We start from the raw sequence: 19,201 nt of genomic DNA, 5'->3' as shown, positions 1-19,201 counted from the left end.
ACCGTGACAGGTCATTGACCATTTCAGAGCAGGAGGGGCAGGACGAAGACAGAGCATCAGAGAGCGCTTTGAAGAGGAGCACAGTACCAGCGGGGGTGATGACCAGCAGGACAGTGGGGCTCATCCAGTCTCTCCCGAGCATGCCACGGAGGACTCACAAGATGAGGTAGATGAGGCAGAGGAGCTTGATCCCAATGCACTTTTTTAACTACGAATGCAAAGTGTAGCGGGAGCCCTGTCGTAGTTGCAACATGCTATTACGGAGATTATGCAAGCTCCTCCCCCTATGGTTGCTTCCCCTGGAAGCAAAAAGTCATTTCAGAAGAAACATAAGAAGCATAAGAAGACCCCTAGGCATGTTTCTTTCGGTGGACAGCCGTCAGAGATGCCCTCGATCACCCATGTAGCGGGTAATGCCAATAACTTCCATTCAATCAACAGGGACAGCAAGCCCTTCCTCAGCCCACAATGCATCCAGGATATTTTGGAGGGGGATCAGTTTTTCGGGCAATGGTGGCACCATCCGCAGAGGCACCCGGAATGCCAAGTAGCTTATGGGCAGCACGCAGCTGGGAATGCAGAATTTCCAGCAACCTATGATGGGTGGAATGCCCCTTGCAAATGCCAATATGATGTACTCAAACATTGGGATGCAGCCTGGAATGCAGACAAGAATGCCTGGGACAATGGGCAATACTTGGAATATGCCACACATGCAGGGAGTGGGACCTGGAATGCCGAACCCCACCATGGGTACGGTTGGAATGGCTCAAAATGCGGGAGCAGTGATGCCCCCACCGTTTTTACAGGCCCCCCGTTTATGACAATCTCACCCCTAAAGGCAAATTGAAAGATTACAAGGAGGAAGGGGCAACTGTCAAGTTTGAGACTTTCAATGGGATGCAAGACAAATTGAAGGCTTTGACATTCGTGCAGCAGTTTGATGCTGCCTACTCAGGTGGACACTTCACAGAATCCTCCAAAGTCCGAAAGGCAGCCACCTTTTTGAAGGGCAATGCGCTTCAAAGGTGGACCAACCTCCTCTTACAAGGCAGAGCACCTACCACTTGGGTCAAATTCAAGCAGGTCTTCTCAGCAGCATGGCTCACTACCACTTTTGAGGTGGATATCATGACCGCCTGGTACAGGTTGGATGCTGCAAATTGCAAAAATTTGGAGAACTACAATAAGAAGTTTTGGGAAGCCCTACTGCCAGTGAATTCTTACAGACATGTACCGCTGTCCGAGCAAATTGAAAGATATTGCTGCAGTTTGCCAAAGGAGATTCAGGACTACTGCACGAAGACAAGGGTTTCCAATATGTCTCAGTTGGTTGAGAATGCCACTACAGCTTATGCACTAATGCAAGGGAAAGTTTTTGGGTTCAAAGGAAGCTCATAGGAGACATCAAGGTCAAAGGGCAGCAAGACGGGTCACGGAATCCCCTAAGAAGTTCAAAAAGTTTTCGCAGCCCATGAAGGCAAAGTTTGTTGGAGGACAGAGGCGAGTGCCGACCCGCATGTCTGATGAGGAAAAGCAAATTCTCTATGATGCCAACAAGTGTTATATTTGCAAGGAGGAAGGCCACAGGGCTTTTGAATGCCCACATAAGAAGCGGAACTTCCCTCCTTCTGAGCAGGGTGAGCACAAGGAGGAAAAGAGGACTGATCAGAAGAATAAAAAGCCCAAGCCCACTGCTAGTCTTTTGCCAAACTTGATTGGGGCTGTCCAGAATACAGATGCTACAGAGTTATGCCGGGCATGGGGCAAGATAAGAGACCAAACAGCTCTGATGTTTTTCTATCCGAGAGCCAAGGCCAATTTCATCTCTCCAGAGCTGGCTGGAAAGTTAGGAATAAGGGCAGAAGAGATGGGTCCTTTGTGTGATGCAGATATGGCTTGTCAGCCAGTCAGTTACTCCGATGATAGGCAAGCTGCGGATGCATATTCAGAGCTACGTGGACACAGAAGAGTTCTATATTATGCCGTTGAATGGTTGTAATGTGTTACTGGGGATACCTTGGCACTTTCGTGTTGGGGCTGTTTTGGATACAAAGAATAAAACAATCACAATCACTCACCATGGCAAGACCCACGTTCTGGATGCTAAATTGAAGGGAGAATCCATCCCTGTTGTATCTGCTTCTGCCATTGGCAACGTAATGAAAAAGCATCTTTCAGCGTACTTAGTGTTTGCATCTGAAAAGAAGTCAGTAGAAGAAGAGTCTCATTTTTCTAAGCTGGAAAAACAGCGCACAGATTTTCTTTTTCAGTTTAGGGACTGTTTTTCTGACTCCTTCCACAGGAGTTGCCCCCTGAAAGGCCAGAAGACCACACGATAGATATAATCCCTGGTAGCAGTCCTCCTAACCGACCTCCTTACAGGGTCAGTGCAGCCCAGCAAGAGGAAATTATGAACCACGTCAAGGACCTGCTGGAGAAGGGGCTGATTCAGCCCAGCTCTTCACCTTACTGCTCACCCATGCTCTTGGTCCAGAAGAAGGATGGATCCTGGTGGATGTGCATTGACTATAGAGCCCTCAATAAGATTACCATTAAGAACAGATTCCCTATACCTCGGATAGATGATATTTTGGATAGGTTACAGGGGTCTAGAATGTTCAGCCGCATTGATCTGAAGAGTGGTTATCACCAGATCAGAATTCAGCTAGAGGATGTTCACAAAACAGCATTTCGTACCACATTTGGTCTATACGAGTTTCTTGTCATGCCATTTGGGTTAACTAATGCACCTGCCACCTTCAACAGAATGATGGACAGGATTTTTAGAGAGCACCGAACCTTTGTTGGCACTTTCTTCGATGATATCATCGTGTTCTCTCAGGATGAGGCTAAACATAGGAAGCACCTGGCAATTGTTCTCGAGGAGCTACGGAAGCATAAGCTGCTTGTCAATGCCAAGAAAAGTGAATTCTTCATGCATGAGATCCACTTTCTCGGGCACATTGTTTCCAAGGATGGAGTTAGGATGGACCTTGCCAAGGTAGAGGCCATCAGGAATTGGCCACACCTGAAGAACATCCATGAAGTACGTAGCTTTCTGGGCTTGTGCTCATACTACAGGAGGTTCATTCGGTATTTTGCAGAGATTGCATCTCCTTTACATGCCTTACAAAAGAAAGGGGTCACTTTCAGATGGGGTCCCAAAGAAATTGCAGCTTTTGACCTACTGAAGGAGCGACTCTGCTCAGATCCTGTGATTATTTTGCCAGATCTTCGCAAACCCTTCACTATCCAAGCAGATGCACATGGGAACAGCGTAGGAGGGGTACTTATGCAGGATGGAAGAGTCGTGGCATACGAGAGTAGAGTGCTCCAGGATGCTGAAATGAATTTTGGCATCTATGAGAAAGAGATGTTGGCTGTCATACATGCTCTTTCAACCTGGAAGCATTATCTTTTGGGTGCTGATTTTCATGTTCATACCGATCATCAATCACTGCGGTACTTTCTCATACAAAGAAAGTTGTCTGAGAAGCATATGAGGTGGGCAAATTTTCTTTCTATGTTTCATTTTCAGATTGTGCATGTGCCTGGGAAGAAGAATGTTGTTGCAGATGCACTGTCACGCAAGCCCACTCCAAATGCAGTGTCTGTTAAGCCACAAATTTCAGTGGTGACCATTGCATATCATGATGAGCTTGATGCCATGAAGGATCAATATGCCAATGATGCTGATTTTTCACGGATTCATGATCAGTTGGTTGATGGACAGAGGCATGAGCACTATACTCTCAAAGACGGATTTCTGATGATGCATGGCAGATTGTTTGTCACGAAACAGTTGAGGCCCAAAGTGTTGACAGAGAGTCATGCTCCACCCTATGCAGGACACGAAGGCATTGATGCCACCATCAAAGCTGTGGAGCACTATTTCTTTTGGCCATCATTGAGGAAAGATGTCGAGGCATATGTCTGGACATGCATCACCTGCCAAAAGGTGAAATATGACAGGCAGAAGCTGGCTGGACTGCTGCAGCCTCTACCTATTCCCGATCGACCTTGGCAGAGCATTGTCATGGATTTTATCTTTGATCTTCCTCGTACACCATCAGGACATGATGGGATATGGACCATTATTTGCAGATTCAGCAAGCAGGCCCACTTCATTCCCATCAGAAAGAAAATTACAGCAGACCAGATGGCGAGACTCTTTATGTCTCATGTGTTTAAACATCACGGGATGCCTCAATCAATTGTCAGTGATAGAGACCCGCGGATGACAAGAATGGGAGGTACCTTCCGTTCTCCTGCCACAATTTCAAAGGGGGCTTTCCCCGTGGATGAGTGTACAGTGTTGTTGTACGCGAACTCAACAAGTGGCAAAAATTGCTCCCATTTCGATTGCTGATCCGAAACATAGCATTTGAGAAGATCAAGGGCAGTGGAATTGGCTTCTTCGGACTGCCCATCAGATTCAGGATGGAAAGAGGATGAGAAATTCAGCGTGGTACCCATATTCTCAAAGATACCTCCTACATCAAAGGCAATTAGCCTTACATCATAGGGAATTCCTAAATCATTGGCACCTCGGTGCCTTCTACTGCATCATCACCTATGTCATGGTCCTAGATAGTACTAAGTGTGCTTCACACACACTTTTTTTTTTTTTTTTGTGGGAAGAAATCTTTTATTGCTGTAAAATAATTACATTCATAGTTACTTCGAAAGTGGAGTAACTACTACTCAACTGAAGATCTCAGTATAGGCTGTATATACATCTTGATCAATCAAACGAGTCTGAACACAATCATAGAATGATTGCTGCAGAGATCGTTTGAAAAAAACAAAAGATGAAAATAGGGGATCACCAAAGACTCTATGATTTCTGTCCATCCATAAAGTCCACAGTGCCCAGTAGCGTACCCATACAAAAAATAAGTCAAAACCCTGTCTAGCTGGATGAAAACCAAACAACCAGAAAAACCTGCCAAAAGTAACAGTAGGAAATCTCGCTCGAAGCCTCTCTCGGATGAGAGCGATGAAGTCACAAGTGTGTGGACAGAACCAAAAGATGTGAAGCACAGATTCAGTAGAGTGTAGGCATCTGTGGCAAACAGCCGGAGCAATATGTCTATGTGCGAGTAACTGGACAGATGGAAAAATGCCAAGCAGGACTCGCCAAAGGAAAAGCTGTTGCCGAAGAGGGACTTTATAATGCCAAAGGAGACGCAGTCGTTTTCTCCACCACTTTAGTGGGCGATCCATATGCCAAACAGTATTTGCTCTGTCAGAAATCCAAGGCGGAAATAATAACACTTTATACAGAGATGACACTGTGATATGTGAGAGCTTCAAAGGACGGGCTGAAGAGGAAGAAGAATGTAAAATCCAATCCTCAAGCCTATTCTGAAGTTTCAAGCGAGATACCGGCAAGAACGGTTGAAGCATTGCTGAAATCCTATGCCATAAAGGACGATAATGAGCTCCCAAACCGTATTTGCTAGCAGCCATAGAAAAGGATAAAAGAGTGCCATCATCCTGAAGTACATCCGCCACAGAAGAAATGCCTTTGAAAGAGAGAAAATAAGAACGTCTGGGTTCTTGTATGGCCAAAGAAGGGTGGAATACTTTAGACCAATAAATATTCTCAGCCCTCAAAGAATTTCCCGACAAAGAATCCCGGCCATTCCATTCCAAGTGGGATAAAATATGTTTCCAATCAAGAAGCAGGCGAGAGACAAAAGGGCAGCCTCTGATCTTGCCTTGGATAGAGCCAAATAGGAAATCCCACTGAGTAGGCTGCCAATGCCCAAAGGCAGAAGTATGAATATGTAATAAAAGAGAGCGGATCATGAAAGCCCAAGGCTGATCTCCTTGCATAAACTGCAACATCATTTTCCCTCTGTGAGCAAGTAAATGCATTTGAATATTGAGAATGTTCAGACCCCCGTGCATCTTTGGAGAACAGAGACGATGCATAGAGAGTAATCTGAGACTTTTCTTGCCATTTTTTAAACACCAGAAAATTTCCATGATAGCTGACATAAAGGAAACCAGATCTGCCTTAGTGAACATAATGAGAGGCAGAAAAAATTGTATGTATGCTATCAAAATGGATTGAGTAATTCGCAAACGAACATGTAATGGCCAAGTTGCAAGCTTCCAATATTCAAGTTTTGCCCTCAACTTTGTGAGCACCCAAGCAGTTTGTTGAGAACGGGTGAGTCCCCAACCTAGAGGATAGCCAAGATGTCGAATCAATTGAGAAGCGGGAACAATTTCCCCAGGCCACAAAAGACTATGCCATTCATGAGCATGCAATGGCAACAATTTTGATTTCTGAAAATTGACCCGAAGACCAGCAGCCAATCCATATGTAGAAAGAGCCTGCATAATCATGGACAGATCACTCCGAGTATTTTTTGGGGTAAAGAAAGAATCATCAGCATATGCTTGAGCGATCATGCTATGACTGCCATGAATCTCCAAACCGTGCAACTGGTCAGTGTCCAAAAGGTGGTCTAGATATTGAAGCATTGGATGAGTGGCTATGGCGAAAAGTAAAGCACTTAGGGGACATCCTTGCCTAACAGAACAACCAAGAGTCCAGGTTGTAGAAATATCCCCTGAAAGTATGCAGGCAGCTTTACTATCTTGATATAGCCAAGTGATAACTTGCTGCATTTTTGTGCCAAATCCCAATGTCTGCATAGTCGATGAAATAAAATCCCACTTAACAGTATCAAAGGCTTTGGCAATATCAACTTGCAATAGCAAAACATCCTGCTGCGTGTATTTGGCATATTCAATTCCAACATAGGCATTAGCAATGTTATCTGTGATATGCCTACGCAGAACAAAACCATATTGCGCAGGATGCAACCCATCATGTAAAAACCCCTTTAGCCGATCGACAATCATTTTGGTAGTAACTTTGTAAATGACTGGCATAAGGGTGATAGGTCTCCAGTCGGCCAAAGATTCACAAATTTGCTTTTTTGGAAGGAGTTTAACAAGACCTCTCTTCCATGTGTCTAGCATTTTCTGATTTTGCCAAGCAGCGTTCACCATATGCAGCAATGTATGCTTCAAAAGAGGCCAATATTCTAGAAAAAACTCAACTGTAAGACCATCCCATCCTGGAGATTTCCATCTGCCACAGGATTTGATTGCATCTGACAATTCCCTCTCAGTAAAAGGTTCCTCCAATTCCAAAGCTTGAGTAGTGGAAATAATAGGAGAAACATGCTGTAACAGTGAATTTCGTGCAACCAAACTACGAGGGAGGAACTGCAGAACCAAACTGCTGAGAGAAATGATGCACACAAACAGAAGCAAGCTATGACCGTGAGGTAGTCCATGAACCATCACATCAGGCATAAGCACCCTGCAAATTTCTGTTTTTAATCTCCTCTGATGCAAGCTTTTGAAAAATTGTTTAAAAGAGCAGCCTTTATCTGTAAAGGCTCTTTGTCTTGCTCTAGTCTCCCATTTAGCCAGTTTCCTGTGATCATTGAGTTTAAGACAATGTCTAGCTTGGCATAGTGTTGTTTGCTCATGCAGGGACAATGAACGAAGATCGCTGAGTTCAGTGAGGTCCTGACAAGTGAATTTTTGCATGTAACATCACCATTTTGTTGCGGAGCTACACTATACCATCGATCCAGACGTGCCTGATAAGAAGAAAGGGCATTATGTTGAAAGGTGTATCCGGGTGACAAAGGCTGCAATTCCTTCCAACGGTCAACTAAATCTAGATGCATCAGTAATTGAGACCATGCATGCCTTTCAGGGGTTAACATATGAGTATGTCTGGAGGTATTGTCACCCTGTTGTGGAGCATTATTGAAATCCCCACATATAAAGGCATGATATCTCCATGGCTATTGTTGCATGGCATCCCAAATTGCAGTTCTTTCTCGAGAGGATTGAGGTGCATAGACAGAAGCAAATTCAAACACCTCTCCTCGAATGATGCATTGAAGAATAAGCCATCTGCCTTTATTGTCATTTAAAGCAATAACTGGCTAAAGCTCATGTTTGATCAGAATGACTACCCCTGAGAAAGAGTGCTCCCCAGCATAGAAAATATCATAGCCATAGTAGTGACCTGTCTTTCCTGCATAGACATGTTGGTTGTGTTCTTGTAATGCCACTATGTCAGGCTGAAATCTATTGATATACAGCCACACAGATTTCCATTTCCTACTGTCACACATCCCCTAGACATTGAGTGTAAAACATTTGATATGAGCAGTCATATTTACAGATATTTATAGTAAAATAACAGCTATGTACAACAGCAAACTTCATGATGTCAGCCCTGCATTTCTATCTCAGGGTCAAGGCCTCTTCCCTGAGAAGAAATATCCACCTGAGGAGTAGACAGCAAAGCAGCAACCTCTTCTTCAGGGAAGAGTGTTCTGCTAGCTGTCACTGCAGCCCATGTGATCCCAATTCTTGTATTGACCTCTGGGGTGTTTCCACTAGAAGACGCACCATTCCAAGTGCGAGGGGGTGGAAGTCTTCGAGCAGAAATAACTTTTCTTGGACTTTGTCATCCATCAGTTGGAGATTTTTGTCCTTTTGTTGAGGGTTGAATAGCAGGAGGTGAATGTGAAGAAACATTCCCATTTGAAACCACTGGAGCTTTGCCTTTATCCTGAATTCCAAAAAACTGTCGACTACCTTTGTTTTTATTTGCAATGGAGGTAGGAGCATCTTTAGTAGGCATTTGAACAGGCAAAGTAGTAGGAGGCATTTTATGCTGATTCATTGGACACTGTGAAGCCATGTGTCCAAATTTTTTGCAATCAAAACAAGCCCCTGCAAATAATCCCCATTTCAGTTTATAAAAAGCACTGCCCATGTCTACATTGTTCACCGTGACTGAATAAGAGTCTAATGTGGGATTATCAGTATCCCAGAGAATGCAAAATCGATTTGAGTTGCCATTAGGCCGTGGTGGGCAGACCACTTTGCCTAAAGTTGCTGCAATTTTAGGCAAGAGTGAAGCCATGCATTGCGGGAAGTCTACAACTTCAACCCAGACCGGACATCTGTGTCAGATTAAAGCCTGAAAATCCCTTGTGGGAGACCATGGCAATACGTGCACCATTTGCTGCCCAAAAAAGAGGGGCGAATGTTCCAAAAGCATTTGTCTGTGTATCTCATCCACCATAATGACCTCAAAAAAACCCCTGGCTGCATAGTGTACCTTGCGAACAAACGAGCCAGCCAGTGTGCGAGTCAACCAGTTGCCTATCTCTGCAACAGGTGGCATCCGGCCTGGTAAAATAAAATGACTGCATTTTTTGCATATTCTCTAACTGGATCCACAATTTCATCCACTTCAACCATGAGGCCAACCGATGGAACCGAGTCTTTCCACTCTTTCCTTGTGTCTGCAAATCCTTCATGCATGACATCATAGACCAGTTGTGCCTCAAGAGAATCATGTACCGGGTCATGCTGACCCTCAGCCTGCTTTTGCTTCTTGCAATGAACTGAACGATCCTTTTGAAAAGTTTTTTCATAGGAATATTCAGCCATAGCTTTGTAAAAAGTGGAACCCAAAAAGGAGGTACCTGTAAAGTGATAGTGGAGAAAAAAAACCAGTCCCAAAAAAAAGGTAAAGTGGGCAGACCACTTTGCCTAAAGTTGCTGCAATTTTAGGCAAGAGTGAAGCCATGCATTGCGGGAAGTCTACAACTTCAACCCAGACCGGACATCTATGTCAGATTAAAGCCTGAAAATCCCTTGTGGGTGACCATGGCAATACGTGCACCATTTGCTGCCCACATTTGTCTATGTATCTCATCCACCATAATGACCTCAAAAAAACCCCTGGCTGCATAGTGTACCTTGCGAACAAACGAGCCAGCCAGTGTGCGAGTCAACCAGTTGCCTATCTCTGCAGCAGGTGGCATCCGGCTTGGAAAAAATAAAATGACTGCGTTTTTTGCATATTCTCTAACTGGATCCACAATTTCATCCACTTCAACCATGAGGTCAACCGATGGAACCGAGTCTTGCCACTCTTTCCTTGTGTCTGCAAATCCTTCATGCATGACATCATAGACCAGTTGTGCCTCAAGAGAATCATGTACTGGGTCATGCTGACCCTCAGCCTGCTTTTGCTTCTTGCAATGAACTGAACGATCCTTTTGAAAAGTTTTTTCATAGGAATATTCAGCCATAGCTTTGTAAAAAGTGGAACCCAGAAAGGAGGTACCTGTAAAGTGATAGTGGAGAAAAAAAACCAGTCCCAAAAAAAGCCCAGAAGAAGCCCACAGAGAAGAGAAAAGAAGTGTATTTGTAAGGAGAAAGAGGGGAAAGAGAGATGTAGAGGTCGAGAGAAGATAAAAACAGTTTTATAGAGGAAAAGGAGAGAAAAAACCAGTAAAAATTCCCAGATGAACTATATTTCAAAGAAAAAGGAAAGATTTTGGCGATGGGAAAGGTGCACCGGACCCAGGGGCCCAAGAGGAGAGAAACGGGAGCAAAAAGCCTTCAAAATCAGTGTATAGATGTAGTCCGCAAGCAAATCCCTGTATGAAATCGATCCAGGAGCCGGAGATGAACTGGTAGCAGCAAACTGTAGCAGGCGGAACAGTCCGTACAGGCCGTACACCTATACGGAATCTGTACAGGGCTCTGGCGGGCTGTACGACAGGTAGTAGCTGCTCCAAAACACCGTGTTTTGAGCTCTGATACAGCGTAACAGGAAGCTTTCTTCCTTCACCATACACACACACACTATGCTTCACACACACACACACACACACACACACACACGCACGCACGCACATGTGACTGGTACTAGATGCACACATGCACCTTAAAGCAATCCCTTGATCACAAATATCCCAACATACCCCCCCCTCAAGGGTTTGCCTCATGCTATGTCAAGGATACATCTAGTCACAAGATTTTTGAAGCGGACAGATTTGTGGAAAGTTTGGATGTTGCTTACCAGAAGGTCAAAACAGCCCTCCAGAAGAGCCAAGAGAAGCACAAACGGGCAACCCATAAGCATCGCCGCGAGTTGCTCTTGAAAGAGGGCGATTGGGTGCTGCTGCGTTTTCAAAAAGCACGACTCAGGAAGATGAAAGGCAAGACGAAAGTGTACACAAAGCTAAAGATGCGGTATTATGGTCCTTTTCAGATTTTTGAACGCATTAATGATGTAGCTTACAGGTTGAAGCTACCTGCCACTTGGACCATACACAATGCCTTTCATGTGAGTTTATTGAAGCCTTTCCAAGGTGATGTGCCTGCTGACCTGCTGCATGAGGATCAGCCCGAGGTGGAAGAGTTGGATGAAATCTTGGTTCCGGAACAGATTTTGGCACATATGGAAAGAAAAGTGAAAGGTAGAGTTTCCCGTCGCTACCTGGTGAAGTTCAGGAATTATCTTGCACTGGATCCGAGGTGGATGGAGGAGGGTGACCTGGCAGACTCACCTCAGATTTTGCAGCTCTACCTTGACGCGTTTCAGCTTGCGCCAACTACGGTACAGGCTCCTACAGGTTCAGTAGACCAGAGTTCTGGAGCATTGCCTGGTGCTCAAGAGGAGGGTAGCACCTCCCCTTCCTTGATTCAAACTGCTCATATATCTAGAGATCGCTTGGTGGCACCGATTGTCTCACCCGAGATGCTGCTTGCTGACAGTATTTCTACTGTGAGGTCTCCATGATGGGTGTTCACGACACTCGACATAGAGGATGCATTGATGTATGGATGGACTCTCGAGCTCTCCTAGCCCATATTATCATTGCAGGTTGTATCTTACAGATGATGTATATTCTGGTATGAGCTATTTCTGCCTATTTGTACTTTTTCAGCAACAACCTAGGTAGTTTGTTGTTTTAAGAGGAGGGTATGTCACGAGGACGTGAAAAGTGATGTAAAGTATCTTCGTAACTCAACCTACGCTTAACCCAAGGTTAACCGTGGTTAAGTGTTGTAATGGTTTGGCCGTGAGGGACTGGCTAGAGGAAGTGCACACTTCCTAGAAGTTCCTAAGGGCAAAGTCTAGGTGCACTACTAGGTCCTAGGGGCAAGGCAGAGGCTTTAAAAGAGGGGTCTAAAAGTTGGGCCCAAGGACAACCAACGTTGTCCTTGGTATGGGTATTAGGACTTTAATGAAGGGGCAAATGGCAAGAAGGAGATGTCATTTGTCATGCATGTGTATGCATGCCCTTCCCCCACCCTCCATCTCTCTCCCCTCACTCTCCCAGAGGTGTTGGACGTTTTCAATTGTTCTTGTGCAGTTTTTGAGCTGTTTGAGCTGTTTCAAGCCTGTTTTCAGCCGTTTTAAGCCGTTTTGACTGTTCCAAGGCTAGTACGCACTTCTAGGAACTGCCAGAAGTCATTTCTGAACTTTCTGAAATTTTTTGTACGAACTGTACGGACGTCCGAACGGCCGTACAGACGTGCTCAGCTGCCTCCAGCAGGTGCCCGGGGTTGTCTTTTGCTGTGCTGGACCTTTGTGCACATGTTTTTGGCTGCGTGGTGGCTTCTGGAGCTGTTTTGGACCAGTGCAGGCTGCAAGAGGAACTTTCCCTGCTACTTTTAGCACCTTCTCTTAAGACTCAGGCACAGATCATTTCGGGGCAAATCTGTGAACCATCTTTCCTCTACAGCTCTTTCTTGTTCACCCTCCACTCTCTACCTTCATTTCTCTCTTCTCCTAATTGCTGGAAGACACCTGCACCCTGTGGGGAGCCTGGACAGAGGATAGGTGCGAGGAAGGAGCTCACCCCTCTGCCACAGACAGCGGGAGTTGGTTCCAGGTTCAGTTTTTCCTTGTTCTTTCTTGCTTTGCAGCTTTTGCAGTGCATGCGTGTTGTTGTGCAGTCCTTTCAAGACTAGGAAGCACCCAAAGGCAAGGGTGGTCTTATGGAAGGCCTAAGGACAGTGTGGATGCATGTGATAGCCTTGAGGCTGCCTTGAGCTCAATTTGCCAATGGTTTGGATGCCTGAATGCCTCTAAGTTGTGTCAGATCAGAAGTGAATGCTTGAGTATGCCTTGCCAGTGGGAATTCTGGTGGTGCACTGGGATTAGATGCCTTGAAGACAAGTAGAGGATTTGCAGAGAGGAAAAGTGCAGGGTTGAACCCTTGTTGTAAAGCATTTCCATTCAGAAGCATTAAATAAATACCGTAAGGGGCGCCAAGGCATTTGGGGCCAGTGGGTGCACTGTGTACTATTTTCATAGAGCAAGGGCATCTCAGCTTTGTTGTTGTTGAAGCTTGTTTCTAAGTTGTGCTAAGTGATTTAAGTGATTGAAGCTTGCATTGTGGCTATTTATGAAGTTTATGACTGAGTAGAAGAAGATCGCTGCCCTTTTGTTTATCGAAGGCCGGTTTCACAAGCCACAAAGGGCTGGGAGGCGCGCTAAGGCCCTTGCTATAATAAAGAAGCTCAATAGCTCAAGCGAAATCAAGTATAAAATATGTCACGTGCTATCTGAGGTAGGCTGAGATTGGGGCTGGAACTCAGAATCCGAAACCCGGCACCGTGATGGCACACCTATGAGCGGTAAAAATGTCTCGGATTTACATCTGTCTGGCGGTCTCATGCTATGGTGGCGGAGGGGAACCTGGTCTCCTTGATCTGGAACTTGTTGAGCTATGTTCAGAGTGACCCCTCGTCTCGAGCGGTCACCTCTGAGGAAAGATATAATAGGTATGACCTCAATAGAGGGTGCTCTGGTCGCTCTCCGTGTCACGAGTAGCCTATGCACCCCTCTCTCAAAAATCCAGACTTCCTGCATATCGGCTAGCTCCTCTTCCATCCCACTGTGTCCTGGGGCTGACTCACAGACATAGAAATCTATGACCCGCCGATGTGTCTGATCAGTCTCTGTATGTTGTGGTCTGATCGCTCCCTGCTATCTCTAATCTATCGTAGCAGGGTCTCCCTGTGTCGGCGCATCTCAAGCAGAAAGAGCCCAACGCAGACCTAGTCATGGAAGTGGATCAATCATGATAGTGAACCGAAGCCACTCCCATCCTGATAGAGACAGTGGTATTGCCCTCGGATCTTGTAATAGACTGGGCAGGCGCAAAGAACGTGCTCCTCTGTCTCAATCACTCCCAGTGTGCATAGCATGCAAATCCCCTCCTCTCTGGGTAAACGTGTTGCTCTCCATATCTCAATCCTCAGCTGATGGGATGAAACCCGCATCTGCCCAATAGAGATCCTCAATGCATGTGAGACTCCTCTATCCTTGAGATATTGGGGTCTGATGATGAACCCTTCCTTTGAGACGCTCAAGAAATGATTGCGATAAAAGTGCGTCTTGATGGGGAGCTCCTGACCCCTCCCCCCCCCCCCCCCAAAAAGTCCAAGATGTGTGGAGAGTTGGAGGAGATCTAACCGTATGATACGGTTAATCTCATCTCGCGGGATCGACTTAGGGGGTGCATCCATACTGTACTAAAAGGGAGGGAGCCAATCCATCTGAATCCCGTGTCTGGCAAACCATGTGGATACACGTGCATACAATGTGTCCGCCCCACTCTCAGCTAATCTTCTAGATGACTCCAGGGCCAACCTCGGTAGTCTCTAGTGGGGTAGGTCCCAAACTCTATGAATGAATGTCACTGTCTGGAAGATGGCATCAGTGTGTAGTGGTGTCGTGGCAAACTCTGTCTATACTATCTCATGAGGGACTGAGGGCTTGCTCCAAATCATCCTAGATCCCATGGTCACCTGTAGCCGCTCAAATCTCCTCCACCTTGCTATCGGTAGATCAAAACCCCTGAAGGGTGCTGCATACATGGCAGACAGTCGCCGCACTAGTGTATCGAAGAGCTAGCACTTCGTCAATGGGTCCTCAAAGTGTGCCTTGAAGCAATGTCTCTCCAATTGTGCCAAAGCACCCCACCGCCGTCTGAGTCGTGCCTGGGCTGCATGTGTCATAGTGAAACGGGGTCCTGTGAAGACTACTCTCAAATATGTCACATGTGTAGGATTGCACTATCTCCACTGGCTCATCTCGATAGTTGAAACTAAGTCGGCGAAGCACTGCATGTGACGTGTTGAAGACCATAACCTTGGTCTCCCCAAGGTTGACTGTCAAGTCTCTCTCTCTGCAAAACACCTCTAGGGCCTCCAGAAGTCTCTGCAGCCCCTCCGCTAAGGATGAGATAAGGACCATGTCATCAACATATAGCAGTATCTATATCATAAGATCAGCCAATGAAAGAAGTGTAGAGCCCAAAAAGGATCGGTGAGAGGGGATAGCCCTGCTTCACTCCGATCATACTCTCGACCCAATCCGATATACCCTCTGGGGCACGGACTTTGCCTCTAACTGACTCATATAGACTCATCACTCCCCATATCAGTGTCTCTAGAATCTGAGAGAGAGAGAGAGAGAGAGAGAGAGAGAGAGAGTTTATTAAAAATCTTTGAAAGACCAAAGGGTCTATGCGAGACAGAGAGAAAGAAAGAAAGAAAGAAAGTCTATTAACGTCCACTGGATACCAAAAGGTCTATGGGACAGCAAGAAACCCTCTAGTACATCTGCTTTAGGGAGGGCACATGGCAGCTCCCCAGTGCAAAAAGCAACCCACATTATTTTAGAGTACCTAAATAATAGTCTAAAAGAGTAAACAGGGCTGTACATCAGTTTTTTTTTTTTCCCAAAGAAAGGAACCTTCTATTAATGCTTGAAAGATTTCATACAAGACAGCAGCCCCGAAGGTGCTGAGTATGGAAAAAACCGGAAAAGGCTGAAAGAAAGAAACCGGCCTGTTCCAGAGAAACCCAGCTCACTGCCTAGGGGATCTCTGGAACTCGGGCTAACAACCAAGTGGGGGGACTATACAGCCAGCGAATCCCTCGCGGAGTGAAGACGTAGAAAGCACCTGCAGGCGAAGCCTTGCAGAAACGAGCACGCCTCTCGATAGTCGCCCTGGAGCCTGGAGTCCCACGCTCCCAGGTGGACCGAAGAGTGTAAATGATATCCTGCCAGATGGCAACTTGTTAGAAATTACCCAACAGAGGGTACACACAGCGGAAGACTGATAGTAATGCCCAGGAGCTCACACAGTGTGCGTGTGGGGTGTGGAATCACAAACTTCTTTACTTAATGTGCATCACATTGATGTGCAGACTCATCAATAGACAATGAACCAGCCAGATAGAGAAACCACCAAAATAATATATTTCCGTCCAAAACTATGGACACAATACAAGAGAGATAGATCCAGAGTCCCACCAATGGTGTGGTCCGCTGATCTTACCACAAGGTCCTTCTCCTATCTACTAGTTATCTCTAGACTCGAGCCCGAGTGCTCCACCTCGAACTTCTGTAGACTTTCCGTCTAGTGTGTTCTTCTCCACCTTACTGCCTGTGAATCAGCCTAGGTGGGCAGCCCCTGCCAAGCTTTGTCTGCAGCACACAGGTCCCCTTGGTCCTCCTGAATGTAGGCCCCAAGATAGCTGTTCCACTGCTCCAACCTGCTTGTGAATGGCTGCTCCAGAAGATGATGATCTCAGCAACCTTCTGCCTTAGAAGACAGCCAAGGTCCAGCCCTTCCTGGAGCTAAGTCTGCAGCCCTTCAAGCACCCTCTCACCTCCTGGATATAGGCCCAGAGGGTGGCCTCCTGCTGCTCCTTTCTGCCTACTGGATTGCTGGATGCTGGATGTAAAATGAGGCCCAAGGCCTATCCTTTTATAGGGCTCAAGGCCCTTTCAAATGGACCGACCAGCCAGCCCTAAATGGGCCGACTGGACAGACCTGGTTGGCTGGCCCAACCGACCTGGTTGGCTCAGCCCAACCAGCCCTATATAAGGGCCCTAGCCAGGCCCTTTTGGGCTGCTGCTAGGCTCCCCTTTGCTGCTGCTGGAGACCCTGCTGCAGGCTGTATACCTGCCCATAGACCCCCACTATGCTGCGCTATTTCTTGGCTCCCTGATCTGCCCCCACATGTGCGCCTCAGCTCCGTACTGTTCTGTACTGTTGCTGATGTCATCCGTGAGCTCATAGCCTCTTCTCTTGGGTCCCTACTGCTGTCCTCTGCTCCGCCTTATGCTCCTACAGATCAGCCAAGTACCCTCCTCTCTTCTTTTGGGGCACATCCTGCCCAAGGTCTCCCTCCCCCACGCTCTCCTCATTTGGGGGCTTACAGATGGGGAGGTGACCTTTCCAACACAACTAGGGTAGCCGAGGGTGGAACCGGGTGCTCACCCATCACAAGACTGCAGCGAGCCACCCAAATATTCCAAGCCGTGATGCTGGCTACCACCTCCCAAACACTGTCCTCCCTAGGAGAAGGAGGTGTTCCCATTGCTGGATTTCAGAGGGCAGCATATGTGATTTATGCGTGGTATTGTCCTTCCAGTGAGGAGAATTGTTGAAATCACCGCAAAGTAGAGCATTAGAGGACCAAGGATATTGCTTTATGGAGTTCCACATTTGAGCTCTGGAAGCTGAATTTTGAGAGGCATACAAAGATACTATTTCAAAAATCTCTCCATTGATCATACATTGAATAATCATCCATCGTCCACCTAGATCATTATATGCTATCAAGGGTTGCAGATCATGTCTGGCTAAAATGCACAGCCCAGAGAATTGTTCCGATCCTGAATAGAATATATCATATCCTGAAAAAAACCCATGCTGTCCAGCAAAAAAATGCTGATTATGCTCTTGGAGACATACAACATCCGGATGAGTTGTATTTATATAATGCCAGAGAAGCCTCCATTTATTCTGGTTGCAGAGGCCCTGTATATTATAGGAAAAACATCTAAGAGAAGCACTCATGAAAATATATACAAGAGAATGATCGGTCCTCCAAAAGAGCGGGAGGCCTCAAGCCTCTGCCATTGCCACAGGGCTGTCAGGATGGACTGCCTCATGGAGTGCAATCCTCTAGATGCTTTGACCCTGTATCCGGTAGGCTGGGGAGATCTCATCAATCTGAAACGTGTGTCCTCCCTCTGTCAACCAAGCCACCATCCCCCAGGTGTAGTCTCTATGGTGGACAATCAAAGGTGAGGTACTGTTTCACCCTGATACTTGAACCTGCCTGCTGCTTCCATTTGCAGCCAATGGTGAAGCGCAAGGCTCCCTGATCCCAAGCTGCTCTGTTGGCAGCCTATTCCAAGGCTCTGATGTGTGGATCTATAGACCTCCCTGCTGCTTGAACTGCAGCCCTGACTGAGGCTCCATAGATGCACAAAATGAAGGAACTACCCCTCCAGGGGCCCTTTATATAGGTGCTGGATGCCCCCAGCAGTAGACTGACCAGATCTGCAGACTGCCCCACCTAGTATACTCCACCTACCTGTCGACCTGACACATGGCAGGCCGCAGACAGGTCCGCTCCATATTCTTCTGCCCCAACCTGTACTGCCCTTGCAGGGCCTTCTCTACAGACTGTCGCCTTGCAGTTGCTGTTGCTCCCACTGTCTGTAGGTGCTGCTGCTTCTGTCCCAGATCTGCCACGAACCTGTGTTGCTGCTTCTTCCCTGCTCCAGTCCATGTCGCTGGTCCCTGCTATAGTCTTCTTTGTACTTCTACTGCTGCTAGCACTACAGTCCATGTCCAGGACATGTGCATTCCTTCAATGCAATCATACATGCTGCTCATAAGGATGTTTTGAGAACAAAGCTGATACAGCATGCTGGCTGCCAAGGAAAACATTCCTGTCCACCTTTACAAAGGCCTCTGGTCCCTCTAACTCATCGGACCATCTCTCAATGTCAGTATTGAAAGACTATCTGTCTGAGAGTTGATTGGGTTGATTATATCTGTATGGGCATGGCTCACCCATGTTGAGCTCAGTCAAGATTCTTGTGCACTCACTATTTTTCCTCGTGTTTTTCTTGGTCCTTGTCAAACCCAAAAGGTGAATTTTGTTGAATAAAATGGCCTACAGGCAGGGATCCCCATCTTGGACCCCCAATCAGTGCCCTTCTTTGTGTGCAAATTAAATACGATGAAAAAGGACTAAGAAATAGTGACCATCAACCTACATCACCAGCATTCCTCCTAATCAGAATCAGATCCGATGCGATGGGAGAGATGCACAGGCAAATGCTTTCATTGCCTTGTCCGTGAAGAGGTTTATTGTCCACCATATTCAGTCTTGCCTTTTTACGCAAGCCGTTAGATGGTGTTAAGATGGACTAAGGGGACAGCATGGATGCCTACTTGACCAAGATCAAGGATTACAGAGAGCAACTCATTAACAATTATCAGATTGTGCC

At 46.4% G+C, this 19,201-nt stretch overlaps 2 protein-coding genes across 2 annotated transcripts in view; one reads left to right on the top strand and one right to left on the bottom strand.

Annotated features, from left to right (window-relative positions):
- Positions 1-19,201, bottom strand: part of LOC147899287 (WD-40 repeat family protein / notchless protein) — a 139,646-nt gene that overhangs the window by 79,294 nt on the left and 41,151 nt on the right. The gene's annotated exons all lie outside the window — the stretch shown is intronic.
- Positions 10,380-11,825, top strand: LOC147899288 (uncharacterized). The gene is made up of 3 exons (XM_087378125.1): positions 10,380-10,426; positions 10,912-11,647; positions 11,811-11,825. The coding sequence occupies exons 1-3, from the start codon at positions 10,380-10,382 to the stop codon at positions 11,823-11,825; spliced, it is 798 nt and encodes a 265-aa protein (XP_087234251.1).

The sequence above is a fragment of the Dipteris shenzhenensis genome, chromosome 8 (assembly GCF_047967505.1).
Source record: "Dipteris shenzhenensis isolate YYH24624 ecotype China chromosome 8, Dip_SZ_1.0, whole genome shotgun sequence".
NCBI lineage: Eukaryota > Viridiplantae > Streptophyta > Polypodiopsida > Gleicheniales > Dipteridaceae > Dipteris > Dipteris shenzhenensis.
The sequence above is the reverse complement of the archived record's forward strand: the minus strand, read 5'-3'. Positions and strand labels throughout refer to the sequence as shown.